The sequence below is a fragment of the Oryctolagus cuniculus genome, chromosome 3, assembly GCF_964237555.1.
Source record: "Oryctolagus cuniculus chromosome 3, mOryCun1.1, whole genome shotgun sequence".
Lineage (NCBI taxonomy): Eukaryota > Metazoa > Chordata > Mammalia > Lagomorpha > Leporidae > Oryctolagus > Oryctolagus cuniculus.
Window position 1 is genome coordinate 62,728,947 of NC_091434.1, and position 22,872 is coordinate 62,751,818.

The 22,872-nt window shown below is 42.6% G+C and overlaps 1 protein-coding gene across 24 annotated transcripts in view; it reads right to left on the reverse strand.

Annotated features, from left to right (window-relative positions):
• Window positions 1–22,872, reverse strand: part of OSBPL6 (oxysterol binding protein like 6) — a 218,780-nt gene that overhangs the window by 12,418 nt on the left and 183,490 nt on the right. For 10 of the 24 annotated variants that reach the window (XM_070070605.1, XM_051848455.2, XM_070070606.1 and 7 more), the window contains 8 exons: window positions 21,458–21,481; window positions 12,628–12,735; window positions 10,981–11,118; window positions 6,745–6,832; window positions 5,964–6,217; window positions 5,095–5,232; window positions 4,080–4,143; window positions 890–968 (listed from right to left, as the gene is read on the reverse strand). In XM_070070605.1, coding sequence (XP_069926706.1) covers window positions 890–968; window positions 4,080–4,143; window positions 5,095–5,232; window positions 5,964–6,217; window positions 6,745–6,832; window positions 10,981–11,118; window positions 12,628–12,735; window positions 21,458–21,481 — 893 coding nt within the window. The remainder of the gene's footprint in view (window positions 1–889; window positions 969–4,079; window positions 4,144–5,094; window positions 5,233–5,963; window positions 6,218–6,744; window positions 6,833–10,980; window positions 11,119–12,627; window positions 12,736–21,457; window positions 21,482–22,872) is intronic. The other 14 variants (XM_070070615.1, XM_070070611.1, XM_070070616.1 and 11 more) reach the window with 3 other exon arrangements.

Below are 22,872 nucleotides of genomic sequence, written 5' to 3' on the forward strand. Positions count from 1 at the left end.
GCGGAGTGGGAGTTGAGGCAGAGTCTTAGAGGAGCCTGGGTCGGCTCTAAGCATGGGTGATGAGTAGGTGGGCTCTCTGGGCTGAGCGAAAGCACTGACAAAGCTGCAGGGGCCAGCAGAGTTTGGCACATCAGGGGCCTGTGAGGGAAGCGGCCCTGCTGAGGAGCAAGGCTGGGAAGGCCTGCAGTGATAGCCCAGGAGTTCGGATTCACCCTGCAGGCGGTGACCACTGAGGAAGAATTCAAGGTAGGAGACAGGCATTTACAAAACATCGCTCTGAGAACACTGTTTCATAATCCAAGCGAAGACCAAAGATGTGCATAACCATCTGCTAACAGGCTTATAAGCATAACTAGGATGGTGGAAATCAAATGCGAACTCTTGGGAGTAACATTACAGGATTTCTCTAAAGGAGGAAATGACATTACTTCAAGTCACAATTAAGTTGCACTTTAAAGTGTATTTGCAAATAAAATACTTTCAAAATGAAGCGCCTATTTCTAAAAAAATTACAAACTGTTATGACTGAGGCATTATCTCCAGCTAGGACAATTCTTCCCTGTGATATGATGAATACTGAAAGTTTATTCTGGAGAATGGGGGGCTACCTCCTGGGCTAATTTTGCCCGATATTTAATCTACCCGCAAATGCTGTCAGGACACAGTAGCTGCCCAGTGTTGACTGATGAATGGAGGATCTGAAGAGGTAAGTGGGAAGCTTTGACAAACTGGCGGAACTTCTCATTTGTTTTTGTGGGAGTCCATTCTCAAGGTAACAGGAGGTCCCTGCACACAGGGAAATGGACCCTTGGCATCTTCCAGAGTTTACAACACCCACTTCTGATCCAGAAAGTAGAAAAAGACCCCAAGGAAGATGTGAGCGACCTACTTTGGGAGCATAACATTGAGTGTCCCCACAGGCAGGATTTCCATCGACTTTCCCCAGAACTTGTTCTTCCATCTGATATCTAGACGACACAGGCAGAGGACAGGAAATACACACTGCGCAGCTAATCATTTGTTCTGTAAAATCTGACATCTGTATGACACTTTACAAACCACTTCTGTAACCACAATTGGTTCTGTATTGTTGATTTAACATGACAAGTGCCTGAAGATGGCCCAGGGTGAAACTACTAGCTGTGAACCAAAAAAAGGAAAAAAAAACCCACAAAACTCCTACCATCTGTGTTTCTCCATATTTGTTTGAAACCAACAAAACTAGGATGATCCTGGAGTAACAAATGTGCACGCATGCACATAGGGGTGTGTGTGTGTGTGTGTGTGTGTGTGTTTCATCACATAAACATATAAACAAGACTTTACTGTCATTTGATATCCAATGGTAATAGATGCTGTTGTCGGTTTTAACCAGATGGTAAAAAAAGTTAACATAAATATCAAGTGTGAGGTGTACAGTAAAAATACTTTTTTCAATACCATTGATTTATATATATATGTGTGTGTGTGTGTGTGTATATATATATATATATATATATATATATATATATCCCACCCCCACACCTCCCATATGGTACTTCAAAAAGTTCATAGAAAACAAAACTAGAAGGTAAGTTTATTTTGGTGCAAAAAATTTTTGAAATCCATGCATATGAGAGGAATTTGAAAAGATCACAAAAAATGCATATTAATGGAAAAAACTATGCCTAGATTCCAAAATTTTTTACACCAAAAACATATTTTAGTTCCATTTTCCATGAACTTTTTGAAGTACCCTGAAGAGTGATATGATTTGGGGAGAACAGCTGAAAAAATAAAATAAAACCTCTAACTACAGAGACAGAAGATTTATAAGACGGTGGGATTAACTTAATGAACAGGTTCCTACACTGGTTGCTAAGACAGAGCCTGGGGCTCCGCACTTTATCGCACATGATGGCTTTCTGATTTACTTGTGTATCTGTAATAACCACATGGTCCCACTTTGATGAACTAAGGGAGCTTAGTGCAATCACCACTCGATTTCTGTCTCTTGGTTGTAAGCAAGGAATGATTGAGTGTCTTGTTCTGAAACACAGTACCTTCCAGCGCGTCATCATACCGTGTGTTTTCAGGTTAAGGAAATGCTGACGAGGAGAGCCCTCCTGGGAGCAGTGGAGCAGTGTAACAGGAAGGACCTAGTTAACTTACTGGTCAGATTTACAGACACAGCCTTTCTTTTCCTAAAGATGGTGCAGAACGTTTTGTGTTAGGCAGGTGTGCAATATTCTGACTGCAAATGGGCACCAATATGTTGAGACTTCAGTTCACACCCCTGAGTCCCAGAGAGTTAAATACCAGGAATTACTGCAAGTGTATACAAGGGCGCTTCAAAATGTTCATAGGAAATGGAACTAAAATGGAAGTTTATTTGGGTGTAAAAACTTTCGGAGGAGTTCAGAGACTTCAAACATGAAGTAGTATCAAGAGGAGGAAATGTTCATTGTCCTGATCTGATTAGCACACACTGAAAGTATCTCGTGAACTCACATGGTATTCCTAAATATGTACAAGGAAAACCTTTTAAAAATGATTTATTTATTTATTTGAAAGGCAGAGCTACATACAGAGAAGGAAGGAGGAAGGGAAGAAAAAGGGAAACAGAGAGAAAGAGAGGCAGAGAGAGACAGAGTCAGAGAGAGAGAGAGAGAGAGAGAGAATCTTCCAACCATTGGCTCACTCCCCAAATGGCTGCAACAGCCAGGGCTGAGCCAGGCTGAAGCCAGGAGCTAAGAACTTCGCCACGGTCTCCCACGTGGGCTTCTGCTGACTTCCTAGGTGTATAAGCAGGAGCTTGACTGGAAGTAGAACAGCTGGGATTTGAACCAGCACTCTGATATGGGATGCTGGCAGCTTAACCAGCTGTGCAAAAATGCTAGCCCCCATAGAAGCAAAATGTTTTAAAAAAGGGATCCAAGCATATTTTTTCATAATATGTATTTCCAGCAAGTTTCTGAAGACCCCTTATATATCCACATAGACTTTGACCACGGATTAGCATCACAGAGCCTGCCTTCAGGGTGAAAATCTCTCAGCACACCCCAAACAGGTAAGAAGGCAGCAGCGCCATCTGCATGTGACAGAGGCAGGGGAGGAGGCACAGGAGAGCCAGCAGTGGCTTGGAGCTGGCACAGCGGCATGAAGCTGCGCTGTTTCCCAGGCTGTGCTGTTCACACACACAGTCTCATCTCCTAGTCGACACCGGTTCATATTTAAACCAGGAATTTAATTTCCCAGGCGGTGTTGTGGCGTAGTAGGCTAAACCTCCTCCACAGTCCTGGCTGTTCCTCTTCTTTTTTTTTTTTCTTTTTTCTTTTTTTGATAGGCAGAGTGGACAGTGAGAGAGACAAAGAGAAAGGTCTTCCTTTCCCGTTGGTTCAGAGAGAGAGACAGAGAGAAAGGTCTTCCTTTTCCGTTGGTTCACCCTCCAATGGCCGCTGCGGCCAGCGCACCGTGCTGATCTGAAGCCAGGAGCCAGGTGCTTTTCCTGGTCTCCCAGAGAGACGGGTGCAGGGCCCAAGGACTTGGGCCATCCTCCACTGCACTCCCTGGCCACAGCAGAGAGCTGGCCTGGAAGAGGAGCAACCGGGACAGAATCTGGCGCTTTGACCAGGACTAGAACCCGGTGTGCCGGTGCCACAGGTGGAGGATTAGCCTAGTGAGCTGTGGCGGTGCTGTGTTCCTCTTCTGATCTGGCTCTCTGCTGTAGCCTGGAAAAGCAGTGGAGGATGGCCCAAGTGCTGGGGCCCTGGCACCACGTAGGAGTTCCAGAAGGGGCTCTTGGTTCCTGGTTTTGGATTGGCTCAGCTCCGGCTGTTGTGGCCATTTGGGAGTGAAACAATGGATGGAAAACCTTTCTCTCTGTCTCTGTTTGTCTCTCTGTAACTCTGCCTCTCAAATAAATAAAATCTTAAAAAAAAGAAATTTAATTTCTCAATCTAAGCTCTTCGTGAATTAGCAACATTCTCTAAGTTCCAAAGGTGGAAACTGAAACCAAGTGTGATGCACCTTCTATGGAAGCAGTAACGTTTTCCACAGGCTCATACATTTGATTTTAGATTATAAGTGAAAATACAAACCTTGCCAAAACACAAAATTCTTTGATTCACAGTGACAGGCAGAAATGGGTGGATGATGGCTAACCTGGTGATTAAAAACCAGAAAGAAGGCAATATCTCTGTTAAAACTTCTAGAGACAACCATTTTTTACAATGCAAACAAATACAAACTATAATTCATTAATTTCTACTAATGAGTAACTCTGATGTATAAGTAAATATTTTAACTTCAAATGATCATTTAGGAGTAGGCATTTGGCACAGCAGTTGGGACACAAATTGGGATGCCCAAATCCCATGTAGGGGTGCCTGGGTTTCAGTTCTGGCTCTGATACCTGCTAGTGCACACCCTGAGAGGCTTCAGTGGGTGGTCAAGTGGTTGGGACTCTGCCTGCACTGAGTTCCTGGCTCCTGCCTTTGGCTCGGCGCAGCCCTGGCTGTTGCAGCATTTGGGGAGCAAAGCAGTGAAAGCGAGATCCGTGTTCTCAGTCTCTTTCTCTCCGCTTTTCAAATACATTTTAAGAATCATTTATATATTTGAGATGCCGAGAAAAACACACAAACACACACACACACACTTGAGCACTTGAGGAGACACAGAAAGAGAGGTATAGAGACAAGATATATACAGAGAACTCCCATCTGCTGGTTTGCCCCCAATGCCTGCAATGATTGGGGGTGGGTTGGGGCCACAGCCAGGTCTCCCACATGAGTGGCAGGAACCCAGTTCCTTGGGCCATCACTGCTGCCTCCCAGGGTCTGCACTGGTAGGAAGCTGGAGTCGGGAGCCAGAGCTGGGATGATATGCCAGTCCCCTGAGGTAGAACATTGGCATCTAACCACTGGGGTAAATGCCTACTCTAGTAAACAAGGATTTTATGCTTGAGCACAGAGAACCTATACACATTGTGGGGGGGGGGGGGATGAAGCTGATAAGTTCAGTGAGTTTTCTCTTAACTGCCCTCATAACTCTTCCCAAATAGACACCAAAAAGCTGTTTTCAGCATCAAACTGCCCTGAGTCCCGCAGCACTTACCTGTTCTGAGAAAAATCGGAATCCCTTGTCTTCCCTAATGCACTCATAAGTCTCCCCGAGGACTGGGTTGAATGGCTTACTTCCTGCTCTGAAATAGGTGGAGCAGTATCCTGAAACTGCAAATGCAGCAACGAGAACCTGTTAAAACATTGAAGAAAGGAGAGAAATATAGGAAAGTCTTCTGCCAGGCTGTTTGTCCCTATTCCTCTGGATTTTACACACCCGTGGTGGTGGGTATTTGCTGGCAACCACATTAACTTATTTGCACAGAATCGTCATCAACACATGGGGAAAAAAACAAGTCAAAATGAGGCTCAACTAGTTGCAAGGGGAGCAGCAGGTCACTGAGGTCAAGTGCTCTTCACCTGTAAGTGCACGCGATTTCATGAGCATCAAAGGTTCCGAGTTCAGAGTCCAAAGGTTCTGAGTTTATAGGCTGTGTCATGTGCACAATCTTAGCGCCATGGAGCGAGGACACAGGCTGCCAGTGCTTTTCAGAGGGAGGGGCATGCTGTCCAGTCATATGGAGTAAAGGGCAAAGAGTGACAGACTGTATTCCTGAACAGATGGGCTACCCTGACATTCAGGAAAAGCTGATAAAGTGAGGCGAGGCATGCTTTGAACTTCTAAGGAGCACAGTACCTTTCTATCCTAACTACAGAGACTCTGCACAAATCACAAAATGGGTATCTTCCGGTAAAGATGTCTGGGACTTTCCGGTGCTGTTGATTTATGCCAACAGACCAGTTCCTCTCTTACCTATGCAGGAAGAATGCAATGCAAAACCCAAATGTATCATCGTTAACGGATCTGGCTCAGCCCACTCTCGGGCCAGACAACCCCAGAGGCACAGCTCTGGTATGTGTTACCATGCGCTCATACGGGTCATCCGTTTCCGACGCCTTGTCCAGAAGCTCGCTGTACTCAATCTCCTCACACAGATGCTGCAGGGTGTTGAGCGGCTCGTTGAGCTCCACAGGCATAGAGACTTTAGACAGGTCTTTACCAATGTTGTTCCTCAAGATATTCCACAGGTTAATGTTACTAGTGTCAGGACACGGAGCTGGCAGGCACGTGCGACGTCCGTTTCGGAAAGCCCCTCCTGTCAGCTCCCCATTCAGGACTGGAAGAGGGAGAATCACGAAGACAGCGATTTTGTTATTCTGATTTCACAAAATCAAGGAGAGAAATAACTCCTGCAAATAATTCTCATTGCAATATATTTCTAGAACCTTCGTCTAGTCTCCCTGATGGACTAACTTCAATACAAGGCTGTTTTCTAACAAATGCACAAAACATCACCATCTAGGTTTTTGAACAAGGTATTAAATACATTCAAATATTATTTAAGAAAATAGAAGATAATTTTTTTTAAAAAGTGTGTATATATATATATATGTATGTATGTATTTTGTAAGAAGGACACAAACTTTTGGTTTGAGGAGGAGGTAACACTTTTTCATTGAAAAATATCCCAAATAAATTTCTGCAACAATTTATCTCAACAGAGAAGGCAAAACAAAATTTATTGAACCATCAGTTGCAAAAAAGAATAATTAGTAAGGGGCAGGGGGATGACTGCTCATGACATCACCAGTGTTGTAATTTGGCATTGAGATAGGACAACCTGGAAGCTCAAATGATGCATACTTTGCCGAGAAATATTGTCCGCGACACTGGTGTTGTCTTCAGAGATGTTATCACTCACGTCACTGATGTAAGACTCATCATCGGAAGCCTGAGGAAGGGAAGGACACAGACAGGATCAGAATTGCTGTTCAATCCTGAAAGCTCACACAATGCAATGACGGAGAAGAACAAAACCATGGGCCAGTGTTTGGGATAGTAGTTAAGATGCTTGCCTCCCATATGGCTTGAAGTCCTGGTTCCACACAAAATTCTAGCTTCCTTTTCTGAAAAGTTTTTTATTAAAAGAATTAGACATATGAAACTGTACATATTCATGGGATACCATGGGATGTTCCATTACATGTTTGTACCATGTACTGTCCAGTCAGGTAAATATATGTATACCTTCAAGCATTTAACATTTCTTAATGGTAAAAACATCTAAAAATCTATTTCCTATTTTTATTAAAATAAAGAAATATGTAGTAAACAAGCATTATCCATCTTCACCTTACTGCTCAAATAGAATCTCAGTACTTCTTATTCCTATCTGGTTCTAACTAGTAGTCATCAATCAACCTTCCCCAATCTCTCCCTCTCCACTTCCCTCCCCAGCCTCTGGTAACCACAATTACATTTTTAACCTCTATTAGATCACCTATTTTTTTTAGACTCCACATGTGAGTGAGTTCACATGTTACATGTCTTTCTGTGCTTGTCTTGTTTCACTTAACATAATGATCTCCAGTTCCATCCATGTTGCAAATCCATCCTTTTTTATGGCTGAGTAATTTTCATCATGTATACGTACTACATTTTCTTTATCCATTCATCAGTTGATGGACACTTAGGTTGTTTCCATTTCCTGGCTATTATGAATTGTGCTGCAATAAACAGGGGAGTACAGATGTCTTTTCAACAGAGAGATTTCATTTCCTTTGGACATATGCCCAGAAGCGGGATTGCTGGATCATAGGGCAGTTCTATTTTTAGTTGCTTGAGGAACTTCCATACTGTTCTGTGAGGCAGCAGTAATGGCTCAAGTAACCGAGGGATACACAGAGTGAATTCCTAGTTCCTGGTTTTTAGCCTTCTGGCTTTGGTCCTCTAGCTCTTGTAGGCATTTGGGGAGTGAACCAGTGAATGGAATCAATCAATCAATCAATCAATCAATCTCTTTCTTTCTCAGCATCTCTCAAACAAATTGAAAACACAAATAAATTCAAGCAGAGGTCATAATGGGAAACATACTTAGCACAAGTACAACAAACACTCAAGGGGCTTATATGACAGTGGCAAAATCTCAGCCTTTGTGGAACCTACATTCTGGTGCGGGAGACATACAACAAACATGGCAAGTAGATGGGTTATGTATTTTGTTAGATAGTGATAAATGTGAATGGAAAAAAATCATGAGGGAAGAAGGAGAGAACAGGACAGAGGAGAGAGGGCAGCCAGCACAGACTTCCCTGCAGGTGACTTCTGAGCAAGGGACTGATGCGAGTGACAGCTGCAGGTGCACAGCCCTGGGAGAAGCGCTCCAGCCAGGCAAGTGCATGGACCAATTGCCTGGGGCATCTGCAGTGCAGAACATGCAGCCCGAGCCTCCCCTGGAGCTGCTGGTAGGATTCACACACACAGGGCAAGCTCACCAGCTGGGCCTGCCAAGTGTGTTAGTGTTAAGACTCGGGGGGCCTCCTCACATGGGAGCCTAGACACTAGGGAAGATGGGCTTGCTCCAGCCATCAGGCCATAGCTGAAGAGGAAAAGTAACTGTGAGAGCTCATGGTGCCCATCACTGGAGTTTATCTCCTGGTCCAGTCCCTGCAAATACCTAAGACTGAGTGTTGAGTAAAAGCAAAGTTGTCAATAAACACTGATTTTATAACAACCTGTAAGATACAGTGCACAAGGACTAGGTGTGGAGTTACTTCTAATGTGAGCTGCAGGAAGGAGTCATGGTCCTTGCTATGGCAAGGAACACAAGGCATCCCTCCTTCGGCTGTTGGCAGGTTCCAGGAAGAGAGGTGACCTGCGGCTGCTGAGAGCAGGGATCAGATTCTAAGGGCCCGTGTAATAGCTAAGGAGTTCAGATTGCTATCCTAAGGACCCTGGGGAATAGGGACATGACTAGATTTGCCTTTTAGAATGATTAATCAGGTTTCCCAGTAGGAAATGGAGCAGAGAGGGCAAGGAGGGAGGAAGGGGTACCAATTATGGGACTGCTGTGGTAATTAAGTGTGGAGAAAATGTTAGATGAGAATGAAGCAGTGGCAAGGAAACTGTGAGAAAATATGGATCTGAGCACAGGCAGGTGATAGACGCTACAGAACCTGATGAGCCCATTCTCTCCAGGCATTGGATGTGAATGCTTGGGCAGGAAGGCTCATAGGCAATATGACAGGTATGCAGAGGCTGCTGTGTGGGGTTGTCTGTACCCCTAGGGTAGGGCGGTGCTGGTGGTGTGTGGCAAGAGTGTGTTAATTCTTTTTTCAAAAATTTTTATTTATTTATTTGAGACACAGAGAAACAGAAACACACACACACACACACACACACACACAGAAAGAGAGAAAGAGAGAGAGAGAGATCTATTGTTTCACTCCCCAAATGCGTGCAGTGGCTGGGAGCTGAGAACACATTCAGGTCTCCTGTGCAGGTGGCAGGAACCCAATTACTTGAGCCATCACTGCGGCCTCCCGGGGTCTGCATTAGCAGGAAACCTGAGTTAGGGACCAGAGCCAGGCACTCTGATGTGGGAGGTGGACATCTGAACTGCTAGGCTGAATGCCCGCTCCCAACGACTTCCTTTTTGGACCTGCTGAACCAGGGATTCTATGAGCACCTAGGAAAAGGCTTCTTGTATGCATTGTGTGCTGACTCTCCCAGACCTGTTCTGTCCTTGAGCTTTGGCCTCGAGCATCCGATTGTCCAACAGACAACTCTACTGACAGGTCTGACAAACTCATGCTGCTCAAAGTGAACATTTCCTCTCTCTGCTGTTAAACTCATTCCTCCTCCAGGATGCTGCACCATCATCTGGCTTGGACTTATGCAATAACTCACCTCCCATCCTCCTCATTTCTGTAGCCCCAGTGTCAAAGGCAAATGGTACCTGTGCACCCAGTTAGGGTTCAAGAACTTGGAAATAAGGAAATAAGATTGCTCTTGGAGAGATAAGTTAAAAAGTCATCAGCTGGTAAGTCAGAGCTCAGATAATGTGCAGTCAAGTCTGACTGAAGGAGGGTGAAGGAAATTCTTGGCAGCACATCTCTAGCATAGCAGTCTCTGGGGGTGTGACCGCAAGCACATGTGGCAGAATGCCGTCATCATGAGAGAGAGTGGAGCTATGATACCTCTGCTCTCCTACCGTTAAGCACACGCTACTCACTACTCCTGCTCCTAGTCTGTGCTCAGCAAGCAACCTCCTGACTAGAATTAGCCTTGTCATGCAAATTTGCCTACTGGGAAAGAGGCAAGAACCAGCAAGTTTGATCAGCCTGTCCATCTGATAGTATCAATTGCCATGAAAATAATTAAGCTAACACTCTGGCTTGTGAATGAAAGTCTCTACAAATCTATTAATGCTTGCCTTGGGATCTGAGAGGCAGGTACATCCTTGGTAGGCTGACAAATTCAGTACTACTCTAAGAATTCCGTAGTACTTTTTCCTCATTATAAAAGTATTATGTGTTTATAATTTTTCTCTTTTCCATATTATTTTTGTTTCTAAAATCATTCATAATTCCAAACATCCCAAGACAACTATTTTCTATTATCTATTTTCTATGCATATGGGAATAACATCTAGCAACTATTTCTTTTTTCTTTTCTTTTTTTTTTTACAAGTAGCTCAATTCCTGCCTCTGGCTATATACAGGTATATAGAAAAAAATGAGATGTATATGTGTATGTGTGTGTGTAAAATGATTTTCTAATTCTCTCATTCTTTCCTCATTTATTAGAGAGACTTCTTCTGTCATCAACTGTTTGGTTTCCCTGAAATGAGAATTGCAGAAGAAAGTCAGAATAAATGTTTGACTCTATTAACTCTACGAGTGAGAAGTCGCCATCTACAGTGTTAACTACTCAGTAAATGGGAACCGATATAATTGGCATGCTTTGGTCTCTGTTGCAATTTCAGCATCCTATTAGGATGCAAACAAACAAACAGCCATCAGAAAGTTCACAGTGTTGCTTTCTTTAACAGAAACTCCCTGACACAAGCAGTGAGGCTGGTATGCTCTGGGGCCTTACCTCATTCTCTGATGAACTGGCAGAGAGGAGCACCTCTTGCGCATCAAAGAACTCAGACACAGACTCCGACATGGAGAGGCGGCTCTCATTGGCCACTTGCTGTGACAGAGGGAGACTGACATGGATTTGCTCACCACCCTACAGAAGACAGAAGCATATGGTACAGTTGTTAGAGTAGCTATTCCTTCAAATTAACCAGATTTCTATAGAAATCCATTCCATTTATTAAAAGAGTAGTGATTACAAGTAGTTTTCTTTTGCAACTCAGTAATAACCACTGTATAAGTTTCCTCTCAGGGACATGACTGGTACCATCACTTGAATTTAAATCTATATTCAAATGATACTAAGTGGAATTTAACAGGTCAATCTCCTATTAATGCCCTGAGTTAATTTTAGAGACAAGTTTATTTTCTTATTTGTAGGTCTTTCATTACTAGTCATATCATAACCAGTATATTAAATCTTCAGAAATAGTTGAAGACATTACTAGAGAATAAACTATGAAACTAATTTTTGAGATAATATATAACCATTATTTTCAACTATATCACTGGGTTTAGCCAATGAAATGTATGATTAGAGAACTGAATGTTATTTCAAATTTGATTTTTATTCACAGTGATGAATATGGTTTTCAAGGAAGCTAGTTGAAGATTATTAAATAACTTTCAACCAATAAATATTAGAAGTACTTCTCAAAACCATATTTCTAGGCAGTTGCTGAATTTAAGTGTTGTCAGAGATCAGGGAGCCCATGAAGATGAATGGACCATAGGGTGAGCAACTTAAGACAAGCTGTCTTAGGGTAATATTTTCTAAGCAGTTGGATGGTAGAATCTTTGCACTTGAAGATTTCTAATAAAATATATATTCTTGAAGCAAGTATGATCTTAGAATTAGTTAAAACTCTCACCTTGTTCATGAATCACTACCTATAAAGTCCTAGGCTATCAAAGAATAATTTTACAAAGATAATAAATGGAATTACACACTTAAGTTTGGGCCTAATATTAATGTCTTCCTATTCTCTCACAATTTCTTCAACCTGAAAAAATAATAATAGCACCTATTTCAGAGGGTAGCTGAGAATGTCAAATAAGATAGCAAGGCAGAATGGTTAGCACAATGCCTAGCACATAGTAAACATTCACTTGACATGTACATTAATACATGTTAAGTATTAATTATCATCAGCAGCAGTAGCTGTGGCAACGTTAGTATTACCTTAGCAGGTTAGGCAACTTCTCTCACTAGGGCTTTCAAAACAAACCTTAAGAACATTTTTATTTAGCAAGTTCTCATCTCTCAATGTCATTTTCAGCATTTTGTTGGTCATGTGGTGATAGTGAACATTTCAAATGAAGAATGAGACAGACCCAGATAATTAACAAGCTGGAATAGGGATATAAACTAAATATTCAGGGGCACAAGGATATATAAATATAGACAATGATCACCAAGAATAAATTTTGTCAAGCTCATGAACATCCTTTACTCCAAAGAACAGGGGGCTGTCAGCCACACAAATATTTATGGAGGGAATCTTATTAATGGCAAAAGACCTATATAAAAATAAATAAAAATATACAGGAGATTTATATGCTATAAGATAGGTACTCTACCTCAGTTAAAAATGAGTCTTACCTCATCAGGGCTAGGAATAATATTTACACTGACAACCTGATCACAAATAATAGACTCTGAATGTATTCTGTTCAAGCGACTCCTTAGTTCAGCATTCTGGTTGAGTGCCTTAAAATAACAAAAAATGCATATGTAATTTTAAATTAGTAAGGAAGCATAAAACAGAACATGTACAGAGACAGAACTTTGAAAACAAGGTCTCTAGCATTCTTGGCTCTAATTATTGGAATCATCACGAGCCAGATCCTATCGGTAAAAAGGAAATAAATGGCTCAGAGTTAAGGTATTGTTTTTTTGTAATATGAGATCACCACTTACTAGGATAGTGAACTTAAACAGTTAATGGACTTCATAAAAAATATTTACAGAATTTTCTCTCCCTCAGAGAGTCAGGCCCATTACATCCACGCCTGGTCTACCACCACATATATATTACTTTTTGCAGCCTGGGATGAAAGCTATTGATTCATTCTTTTCATTTTGTTCTGGTTTCTAAAATTTGGGATTCATTTCAAAGCTGAAGACTATTTGGAAACTGAGTCAACAAAGAGCTGGCTTTAGCAGAGAAAGTTATATTTTAGCCTGGTTAAAGAAAAGAGCTGTACTTTTATTTTCCAGGAGCATATAACATACATGACAGTGCAACACAACTAACTTAAATGTGGACCAAAAGCTGGCTTCACTGAACAGTGTAGAGACAATGACCACCATAATAAAGAACATAACATTGAAAGTAAACTACTTCTAAGTTATATGCATCACATTATTTTCAGCACAGCTCCAGTTAACATCAGTAAAACACTCCATGCTGTAACACAGGTTAGTGTGCGCGTCAACTGCGTTTATTACAAGAACAAACAGCTTTACACAGGCACGGGCTCCCTAAAGGGACTCTGTGTACCAAGGTACAGTAAATCACCTGGAAGTGCCCATCACACTGAGCCTTGTGCATGTCACACAGGTGAGGCTATCTCGGATTATATCACGTAAAGACCTGCATGAGGACAAGGCACCGTGAATAGAAAAGTCCTTTCTTTCCCACTAAAATCAACAATGACAAGATGGAACTGGCTGTTTCAGAGCAGAAGATAAATGCCAGGGCTTACAAAGAGGCATCTTCCTCCAGGGCACAGGTATTCTGCTTCTTTCAGTCAGTGGATGCAACGGCCAATACATATCCAAATAAAATATCACAATTACGGCTTTGCATCTTTCAAAACACCCAGGGTCAACAAAGTAGCTAATGTCTCACTAGCATTGAGCAGGGAGCACCAAGAAGCCCTTTGTCTTTCTCTCTCATTCCAGGTTCCCACTTCTCCCCTGTCTTCTCCCTTGCTTTTTAAGGAGAGAAGTGTCACAGTATTTGGCTTTTGTTGAAAGCCTTCAGAGGCAGTTTGTAAAATATATCCAATGACATTCTTGTATTGATGGACTACCGGTGGATACCGGTCCTGCAGTCTTTGCATTTGGGGACAGGAGGAAATAGGTCTTTGGCTCTCTGAGAAAATGAGGTGATCATGCTCTCAGTAAATAAGTCACATGCCTCAGAGGAAGAATTCTAACAGCTTCTCATCCTGCAAATGTGTGCAGGGTCATTTTTCTTGGAGCAACATCTCAAACACTTAGAATCTGAAACAAAAAATACCACATTCCTCTTTTCCTTTGTGACTAGTACAGATATGTTTACTTTGTTCTCTCAAAATTTCTCTGCCTGTAAGTACACAGAGAATTCTCTTCATTATTGAAATATTTGGAACCAGATAAATTTTGTTGCCATGTCAATGGGGTGTCTCATGGGAAGCTGTTCAATGGTTTTAATTGCAGCTTAAGTCTTGACCTGAGGGTTTTATACGAACCCCAACTAATGGTTCCTTCAAAGAGGCTGTGCCTTCTGGAGCAGTGTTAATAGCAAACACCCAAGCAAATCAAGGTCAAGGATCAGGAATGGTTTGCTTCAGGGTGGGAATGTCACACACAGTTTTGCCACTTATTGAAAAAATTATAGAATCATTTATGCCCTCCACTTTTAAAAGTATTAAATTCTCATTCATCCTGTCATCTCATCCAATATTCATCAAATGTGATCCTGCCTAAAAGTATGTGTGGAGGACACACAAGATAACCCCTAGCCATTCATATCAATAGAAAATGGACTAGAAGATATTAAAAATTGAACATAAATCAGGCCGGCGCCGCGGCTCACTAGGCTAATTCTCCACCTTGCGGCGCCGGCACACCGGGTTCTAGTCCTGGTCGGGGTGCTGGATTCTGTCCCGGTTGCCCCTCTTCCAGGCCAGCTCTCTGCTGTGGCCAGGGAGTGCAGTGGAGGATGGCCCAAGTGCTTGGGCCCTGCACCCACATGGGAGACCAGGAGAGGCACCTGGCTTCGGATCAGCGCAATGCACCAGCCGCAGCGCACCGGCCGCGGCAGCCATTGGAGGGGGAACCAACGGCAAGGGAAGAGCTTTCTCTCTGTCTCTCTCTCTCACTGTCCACTCTGCCTGTCAAAAAAAAAAAAAAAATGAACATAATTCATTCCTTTTCTTGGATGTGATGTAAAAAATAAAGTAGTCCTGACGTAGGTCAGAAAATCAGATTCTCCTGGTCTCAAGGCTGAGTGTTCCTGACCAAGTTACCCCAGCTCTCTGAGCCTCCGTTTTCTTAGGTGAAAAAGGGGCTACACAGATAACCTTCAAAATCCTTTGCAAGTTTTACTGAAACATTGAGTGTACAAATAAGTTTCTGATGTCTACATTATGGTTAATGGGTGTTTTCTGTATGCCTAGGGGTTGATTATAAATATCTGGCTCTGTAATATAGATATGTAACCAAGGAATTTTTATATCATACACAAAGTCTACTCTGACATTCACTGTGATGGCCTTAATTCTCTTGGTGTTGGAACCCTGATCTGGGAGGCAAAGGAGTATCATGAGACTAAAAGTGGGGCGGTGCTGTGGCCAAGCAGGTTAAGCCGCCACCTGTGGTGCCAGCATCCCATAAGGGCGCTGGTTCACGTCCTGACTGCTCCACTTCCAATCCATCTAATGCATCTGGGAAAGCAGTGGAAGATGGCTCAAGTGCTTGGGCCCCTGCACCCATGTGGGAGATCTGGAAGAAGCCCTAGCCTCTGGCTTCAGATTGGCCCAGTCTGGCCATTGTGTCCATTTAGGCAATGAACCAGCATGTAGAAGCTCTCTCTCTGTTTCCCTCTTTATGTTAACTCTGCCTTTCAAATAAATAAATAAATCTTAAAAACAAATAGAGACTAAAAGTGAGATGTTTTGATTATCTCTTAGTGAGATATAGAAAAATAGTAGTAATTTTTCCATTTTTTTCAAGATTCAAAAGTACATTTTTTGGAAATTACTGCTAATACTTAAAACCAAGAGTCTGTTCTAGTATTCCACTATTGGTAAAGCATTACAATTTACTGTCAAAATATTTACATTGTGCCAGAGAGAAAACTGAGCCTGGTTCTATTTGAAGTATATGGCAATCAGAATTGAAGCAAAAGTAGAACACTTAATTCTGCTGCAGTCATTTCAACCAGAGGTTTAGCAGGTTGAATTCAAAGCTAAGTTCTAAAAGTCATTCTATTAGTAATATATATGCAGTGGCAGGAAAAGTTGTCGCTACACACTACAAACAGCATGGAAACCAACACTGTTCCCCAGTCCTGGTAACCGCGGTGGTGGAAGGTATTAGCAGCCCAGAGCATGCAGCAGCCCTGTTCGGCATGTCCTGTCTAGGCCGGCTCCTCCTTTTGCCTTGATCGCATGGACTGCTTTGTAAAGTGAGCCTCAGCCAAGTGCCAGGAGCTTTGTGGGGGCAGCACTCCCAGCAGTGCTTAGGACAACACTTAGTGCTGTCCTTCCCTTGGGAACACTGAGAAACCCAGGTGTAGTCAGGGAAAGGATGCTATGAGTGGTAACACAAAAGGGCCCAGAAGCCAGTGGCTAGGACGCTGGGAACGTAGCCATGGGCAGTGAACAGTGGCGAAGCAAGGGAAAAGGAGGCAGATTACCAGTCAACTGTGCCAGCCAACGAGCAAGAGACGCTACGGGAACTTGTCAGTAAGAGCATCACTCTTGCAGTGGCGCGGAGGCCCAAAGGCCTCCTGGGAGGAAGTCCCATGAAGCCAGGCACTGTCTGTAGGCTCCCTGGGTGAGCCTGCACTGCACCGGCACCTCTCCACAATGCATGCTCATTCCTGCAGGTGCTGAGTCCCTTCCCAATCTACAAAAGAAGTTACCATCTAGAAGGTCAGAGCCAGAATCAGTCTCAGAGTCCTCACCTCTCAGCCATCAACTATCACTCACTGACAATGAAAGACAACGGCTGAGAATTCACCTTAGAGGGAGTGAGACTCTGGCATAAACATCTTACTAAATGGAATCATGGACTCCTGGAAGGAGACACGGACGCCTGATGGCTGGGGAATAAAATGAACCACATGGCAAGATGGAGCCATCGTGAACTTACACCCTTTGTCTACAGGTAAAACTGGTTCCAAAGGAATGGAAAATTAAGTCTGCAAATCCTGGTTATCACTTAAAAGGTCCCCTTGTTTGTTCAATGAAGAAAATCTATTATAATATTTTGGGGAAATATTACAAAATTATAAAAAATAAAAACTAGACATAAAAAACATTCATACTGTACTACCCACCTGTTGGTAACTTTTTCCCTATGCATGTTTTCATACTGTTTAATGGGTACACTTACATCCCGTGTATGCCTCTTATCCTTCGCACATAAGCAGCTATTTTAATGTTGCAACTTTTTTATAAATTTTAATATTGCATAATAAGCAATTATTTCCTTTATTATGTACTTATGCCATTACTGACTTTTACAAGTATAAATGATGCTATAATTAACACTTATGTGCATAAGTTTTCTATACTCACCATTATTTCCTTAGACAAGATATTTCACCTGGGGACTTACACAATCAAAGTGTAAAACTTTTTAAGGCTTTTAATAAATACTTCTGGGCAAGGGTGTTTCACCTAGTGGTTAAGATACCTGCATCCCACATGGTAGAACCTACGTTTGATTCCTGGCTCTAACTCCTAACTTCAGTTTCCTGCCAATGAGGGCCCTGGGAAGCAGCAATGATGACTCAAGTAGTTGGGTCATCCCTGCCACCCCCATGAGACTCCTAGCTTGAATTCCTGGATCCTGGCTTCAGTCCAACCAACCTCCAGCTATTCTGGGCAGTGGGAGAGTGAATTCTCTTTTCGTATGTGTCTCTCTCAATAAACAATTGTAAAAAATAAGTAAATATTGCTACGTCATGTTCAAAATGTCAATTTAACTTTGCTGGGTAGTTTAAAAAAAAGACATAAAGGAGACATGAAGAAGAAAATCTTGGCACACAACAGATTTGGTCAAGGCTTACTCCATTCCTGTGGAATTCACGAACAAATAAATATACTTGGAAATTCTATCCCCTCACAGAATGTATATTTGTGCATGCGACATGTTGTGGAAGAGTGACAGATGTTATGATTAGGTTTTAATTATCCTAGCATGTGTCTTAAGCCCATGTTTTGCTCATATCCCCATTTACAGCATATTTCATTGACTCAGAGAGACACATGCCTCCTCCCAGTCCCTCTGAAGCACTGTGACAGTGGAATTGAGAGTAATGTTTCTTTTTCCCACTCAGTATACTATTTTATTTTGGTATTCAGGTTACTACATTAAATGGGATATGAAATTATACCTGATGTGATTTAAAGGTCAGTTATAAAGGACAGATGCCACATAAAATGTCCTGTCTTACAGGCTTGGGTCCAACATCTATACTGCCTCTAGATGTGAAAGTTAATTTAAGTTTGATGTGGGTAAAATCACAGAATTATGTGTTTGTGTACATACAGACCACATACGTAATATGACTTCAGAAGCAGAATTTTGGGGGGGCTAGCATTGTGGTGCAGCACATTAAGCGGCCACTTGTGACTCTGCCATCTCATATTGGAGCACTGACTCAAGTTCTAGCTGCTCTACTTCTGATCCAGCTCCCACGAACGTGCTTGGGAAAGCAGTGGCTGATGGCCCAGGTACCTGGATCCGTCATCCCTGTGGGAGACCCAGATGGAGGTCTTGGCTCCTGGCTTCAGCCTGGACCAAGCCATGCCAATTGCAGCCATTTGGAGAATAAACTAATGGAGCTCTTCCTCTCTGTCACCCTTTCAAATAAATAAATAAATAAATAAATAAAATCTTATAAAAAAGGAAGTGGAATTCATTTGACCATACAGACTTGCAAATTGTTACTTGCTCAGGGCAGGAAATAATTTATGCTGAGCATGTAGTGAAAAACGCTTATTTCATATGTCATGTGCCTTCTAAACAGGATGACGGAGTTGGCTGAGTTGATATACATACTCAAAAGCCTCACTGAAAATCGGTATGTTAATCTCTAGATATGTACCAAATAGGGCTCCCCAATTCTTTGGTTGCTTCCCCAGGAATCCTATTCTCTTTCTTAGCTTACCCTTTTAGTGTTCTTCAAGGCAGCGCTGATGACACTGACCAACTTCTATTCTTAGGGAAAACACAGAATTCCTCAGCAGCTGTACCTCCACCCACATCCTGGAGCGCCCTCATCTTTCCTGCTAGCCCACAAGGGTCTCCTGAGCTCTGGGTCTGCAAATATAATTGTTTGTCGGATATCCCACAGACACCTCCATCTCCATGAGCACTGCTCATCACATACCGACAACACAGTTTCTAAAGAACTGGTATATACTAACTTGTCTGGGTAATAAACATGGACTTGATTGTCACCTTGTCTCTCTCTAATGTTCAACTCATCTCCAAGTCATGCTAAGTCTCCTTGCTCAGTCTTTAAAATCTAGGTCCTCCTGCCAATGCTGGGTCCTTAGTTCTGGAATAGCAGGATGAATCTAAACTCTGTCCCTGATGAGCTGGTTCCCACCTACTGAATTCTTCCTTGTTCACCCCATTCTTCAGCCAGTATCAACTATCTGCCGTTCTCCAGAAACATCTTTGGTGACCTAACCATGGATAGTAATTTACTAGAAAGGAGTAAACTGGGGGCTGACATTGTGCTGCAGTTGGTTAAGCCACCACTTGCAATGCCAGCATGCTACACTGGAGCACCAGCTCAAGTCCTGGCTGTTCTGCTTGATTCAGCACCCTGGTAATGCCCCGGGAAGAGACTGGAGGCCGGCCCAAGTGCCTGGGCTGCTGATGCCCATGTGGGAGATCTGGATGGAGTTCCAGGCTCTCCTGGCTTTGGTCTGGACTAGCCCTGGCTGTTGTGGCCATTTGAGGAGTAAACTGGCAGAAGGGAGATTGCTCTCTCCCTTACTGTGTCACTCTGCCTTTCAAATAAATGAATAAATATTCAAAGAGACAGAGAGAGGAGCAAGGAGCGAGGAGAGGAGAGAGGAAAGGAGTAAACTGTCAGGAAACTTAACTGCCTAAACACAGGCTGTGGTAATTTCCAAAAGAGATTGCAGCCTCAGGGGTGGTAGGACTAGACGGCAGAGAAGCTCCATCTGGCGTGGTGGGAAGGTACAGATTGATACAAGGATGTGAATACAGGCAAAATGCCATGGCAATGCGTGATGGCAAGCACTGGATTCTCCAATTTATCTGTGCCAATCTTCATGGACCCCAAACATTTTCACATCTTTTTAAGGTCAGTTTTTTTCTTTTAAACCCATTAAATATAACCAAGAAAAAACAAATAACTTGACAAAAATGCACTGAGGCTCAAGCTTTAGAGACAAATAAGTATATTTTCACATAAGACAGAGATACTTTAAGCCAAAGACTGCACAGTTGACATAATTTTGCTTTCTTTTCCTTTCATCATGTAAGCACCAGGCCCTTTGTCAGATCGGCTGCTGTCTATTCAGGGAGCCTGACCTACAGCTCTGGTCTCAGCTCAGGGGTAGCCCTGGAAGTCTGCACTGTCTGTCACGTGACACAGAACGGCCTACACTGTGGTGCACTTCCCTGCCCCTGGGTACTACCGCTCATCTTCATTAGATCATGAGCTTCCGGGGCACGTGGCCAGGCTGACACTGACGGTGGTGTCCCACACCCGGCACAACATGTGGTATACAGTCAGCTGAATGAATGAATGAATCAGCAAGTGAACGACTGCTTCACAATTTCTCTTCATGATCATTTCAAATCTCACCTGAGGTTCAAACACAGATCTTCAGTTACCCTTCTCTGTTTTACCAACAAGCAAATAGAAGCAAGCAAGCAAGCAAGCAATATAATTTCTTATTTGTCTCAGCCCAAGCTTGACTTATCTCACAAGGCATCCAATGTTGGAACACCTAAGAGAAACACTGCGACATTTGGGGAACAAGAATGTATTTCATGTGTCTGTGAGCTGACATCTGCGTGTTTACTTGACCATTATTTGGATCTTTCTGATTTATACTACTTTCTTTCAGAATAATGATTTGGAAGACCAGTCACATCAACTGTGTGTTCAACAGATACGTGACACAGGAAGTGTCCAGGGACAGCCATTCCGTGTCCCAGGAGAGCCCTCGGCAGACTGGCAGGCAGTTGCCGCGGTTACTGCTCATGCTCCTGAGGCCCCTGGTTTTGCACCAGAAGCAGCTGACGCACCTCAGGTGGCAGTGTTTTATGGTGATGCAGAAAGTGTGGCCCAGGTAACAGCACTTTCATAACAAGAGACTTAACACTGAAGATACGCTGACAGATCAGGTACGTACAACAGGATGACACAGTGTAAAGCTAAGTGTTGGGGACTGAGGAGAACCATTCAAGCAGGATCCGATCCACATGAAGAACCACTTACCCAGGGTTTGCTTGCTCCTTCACTCTGATCCAAGGCACCAGGAAGTGAACAATATTTTACATAAACACTCAGTTCTCACATAAGATCATATTACAACATTGAATTCACAAAGAATTTAACGAAGTGTATTTCTAGAAAATATATACTGCAAAGAAGTACTCAAGTCTAAAAAGGATAGCATGCATGATTAAAAGATTTTAATCAGAAATTTCAACACTGATTTATAAGGGCTCTTTAAAAAGCTCGTGGAGGGGTAAGCCTTTAGCATAGTAGTCAAGACACCATATCCCATGTTGGAATACCTGGGTGTGACATCCGGTTCTTGCTCTGGTTCCTGACTGCAGCTTCATGTTGATGTGTATCCTGAGAGGCAGCAGGTAATGGTTCAAGGAGTTGGGTTCCTGCCACCCACACGGGAAACCTAGATTTGAGTCCCTGGCTCCTGACTTTGGCCTTCAGTCAGGAATCATGGTGGATATTTGGGGAGTGAACAGTGGATGGGAGCTTTTTCTCTCTGCCTATCCAGTAAGTAAATATTTTTTAAAGTTCACAAAAAAATGTATATCCTGAAAAAGATTATGAATAAATTTTAAAACTTTCTTTTTTAAAGATTTATTCATTTATCTGAAAGGCAGAGTTACAGAGAGAGAGAGAGAGAGAGAGAGAGAGAGAGAGAGAGAGAGAGAGAGAGAGAAACAGAAAGAGAGAGAGATCTTCCATCCTCTGATTCACTCACCAAATGGCTGCAATGGCCAGGGCTGGGCCAGGTTGAAGCCAGGAGCCAGGAGCCAGGAGCTTTCTCCAGGTCTCCCACATGGGTGGCCGGGGCCCAAACACTTGGGCTATCTTCTGCTGCTTTTCCAGGGCATCAGCAGGGAGCTGCATTAGAAGTGGAGCAGCCGGAACATGAACCAGAACTCATACAGGATGCCGGCGTTGCAGGCAGTGGCTCAACCCACTATGCCTCAATGCAGGCCCCTCAAAACTTTTTGCAGCAAAATAAACTTATATTTTAATTCCACTTTCCATGAACTTTTTGAGATACTCTTGTACATAGATATTTGATTAGTATTAATAAGATCAATTGTGTAATATATATTAAAATAGAAAAGTCTAGTTTCAGGAAATTTAATACAGGAAGAAAATCCCAAGAGTGAAAATCAGGAAAGAAAAACAATAGGTAATAGCAATCACTGATTTTCAACAAATTAAAATATATTTTAAGTGAGAAAAATATTAAAGTGTGGAAGGTCTAGACTTTGCTCTATTTACGACTGCAAAATACATATTCTGGAATATCTTCTAGAGGTATAAATCACGAATAAATGCATGTTTCTCTTTGTAAAACCGGGGGCTATAGCTTAAAAATTACATAGACATTGAGCATTCAATTAGTCAAAACAACAATGTGTGCA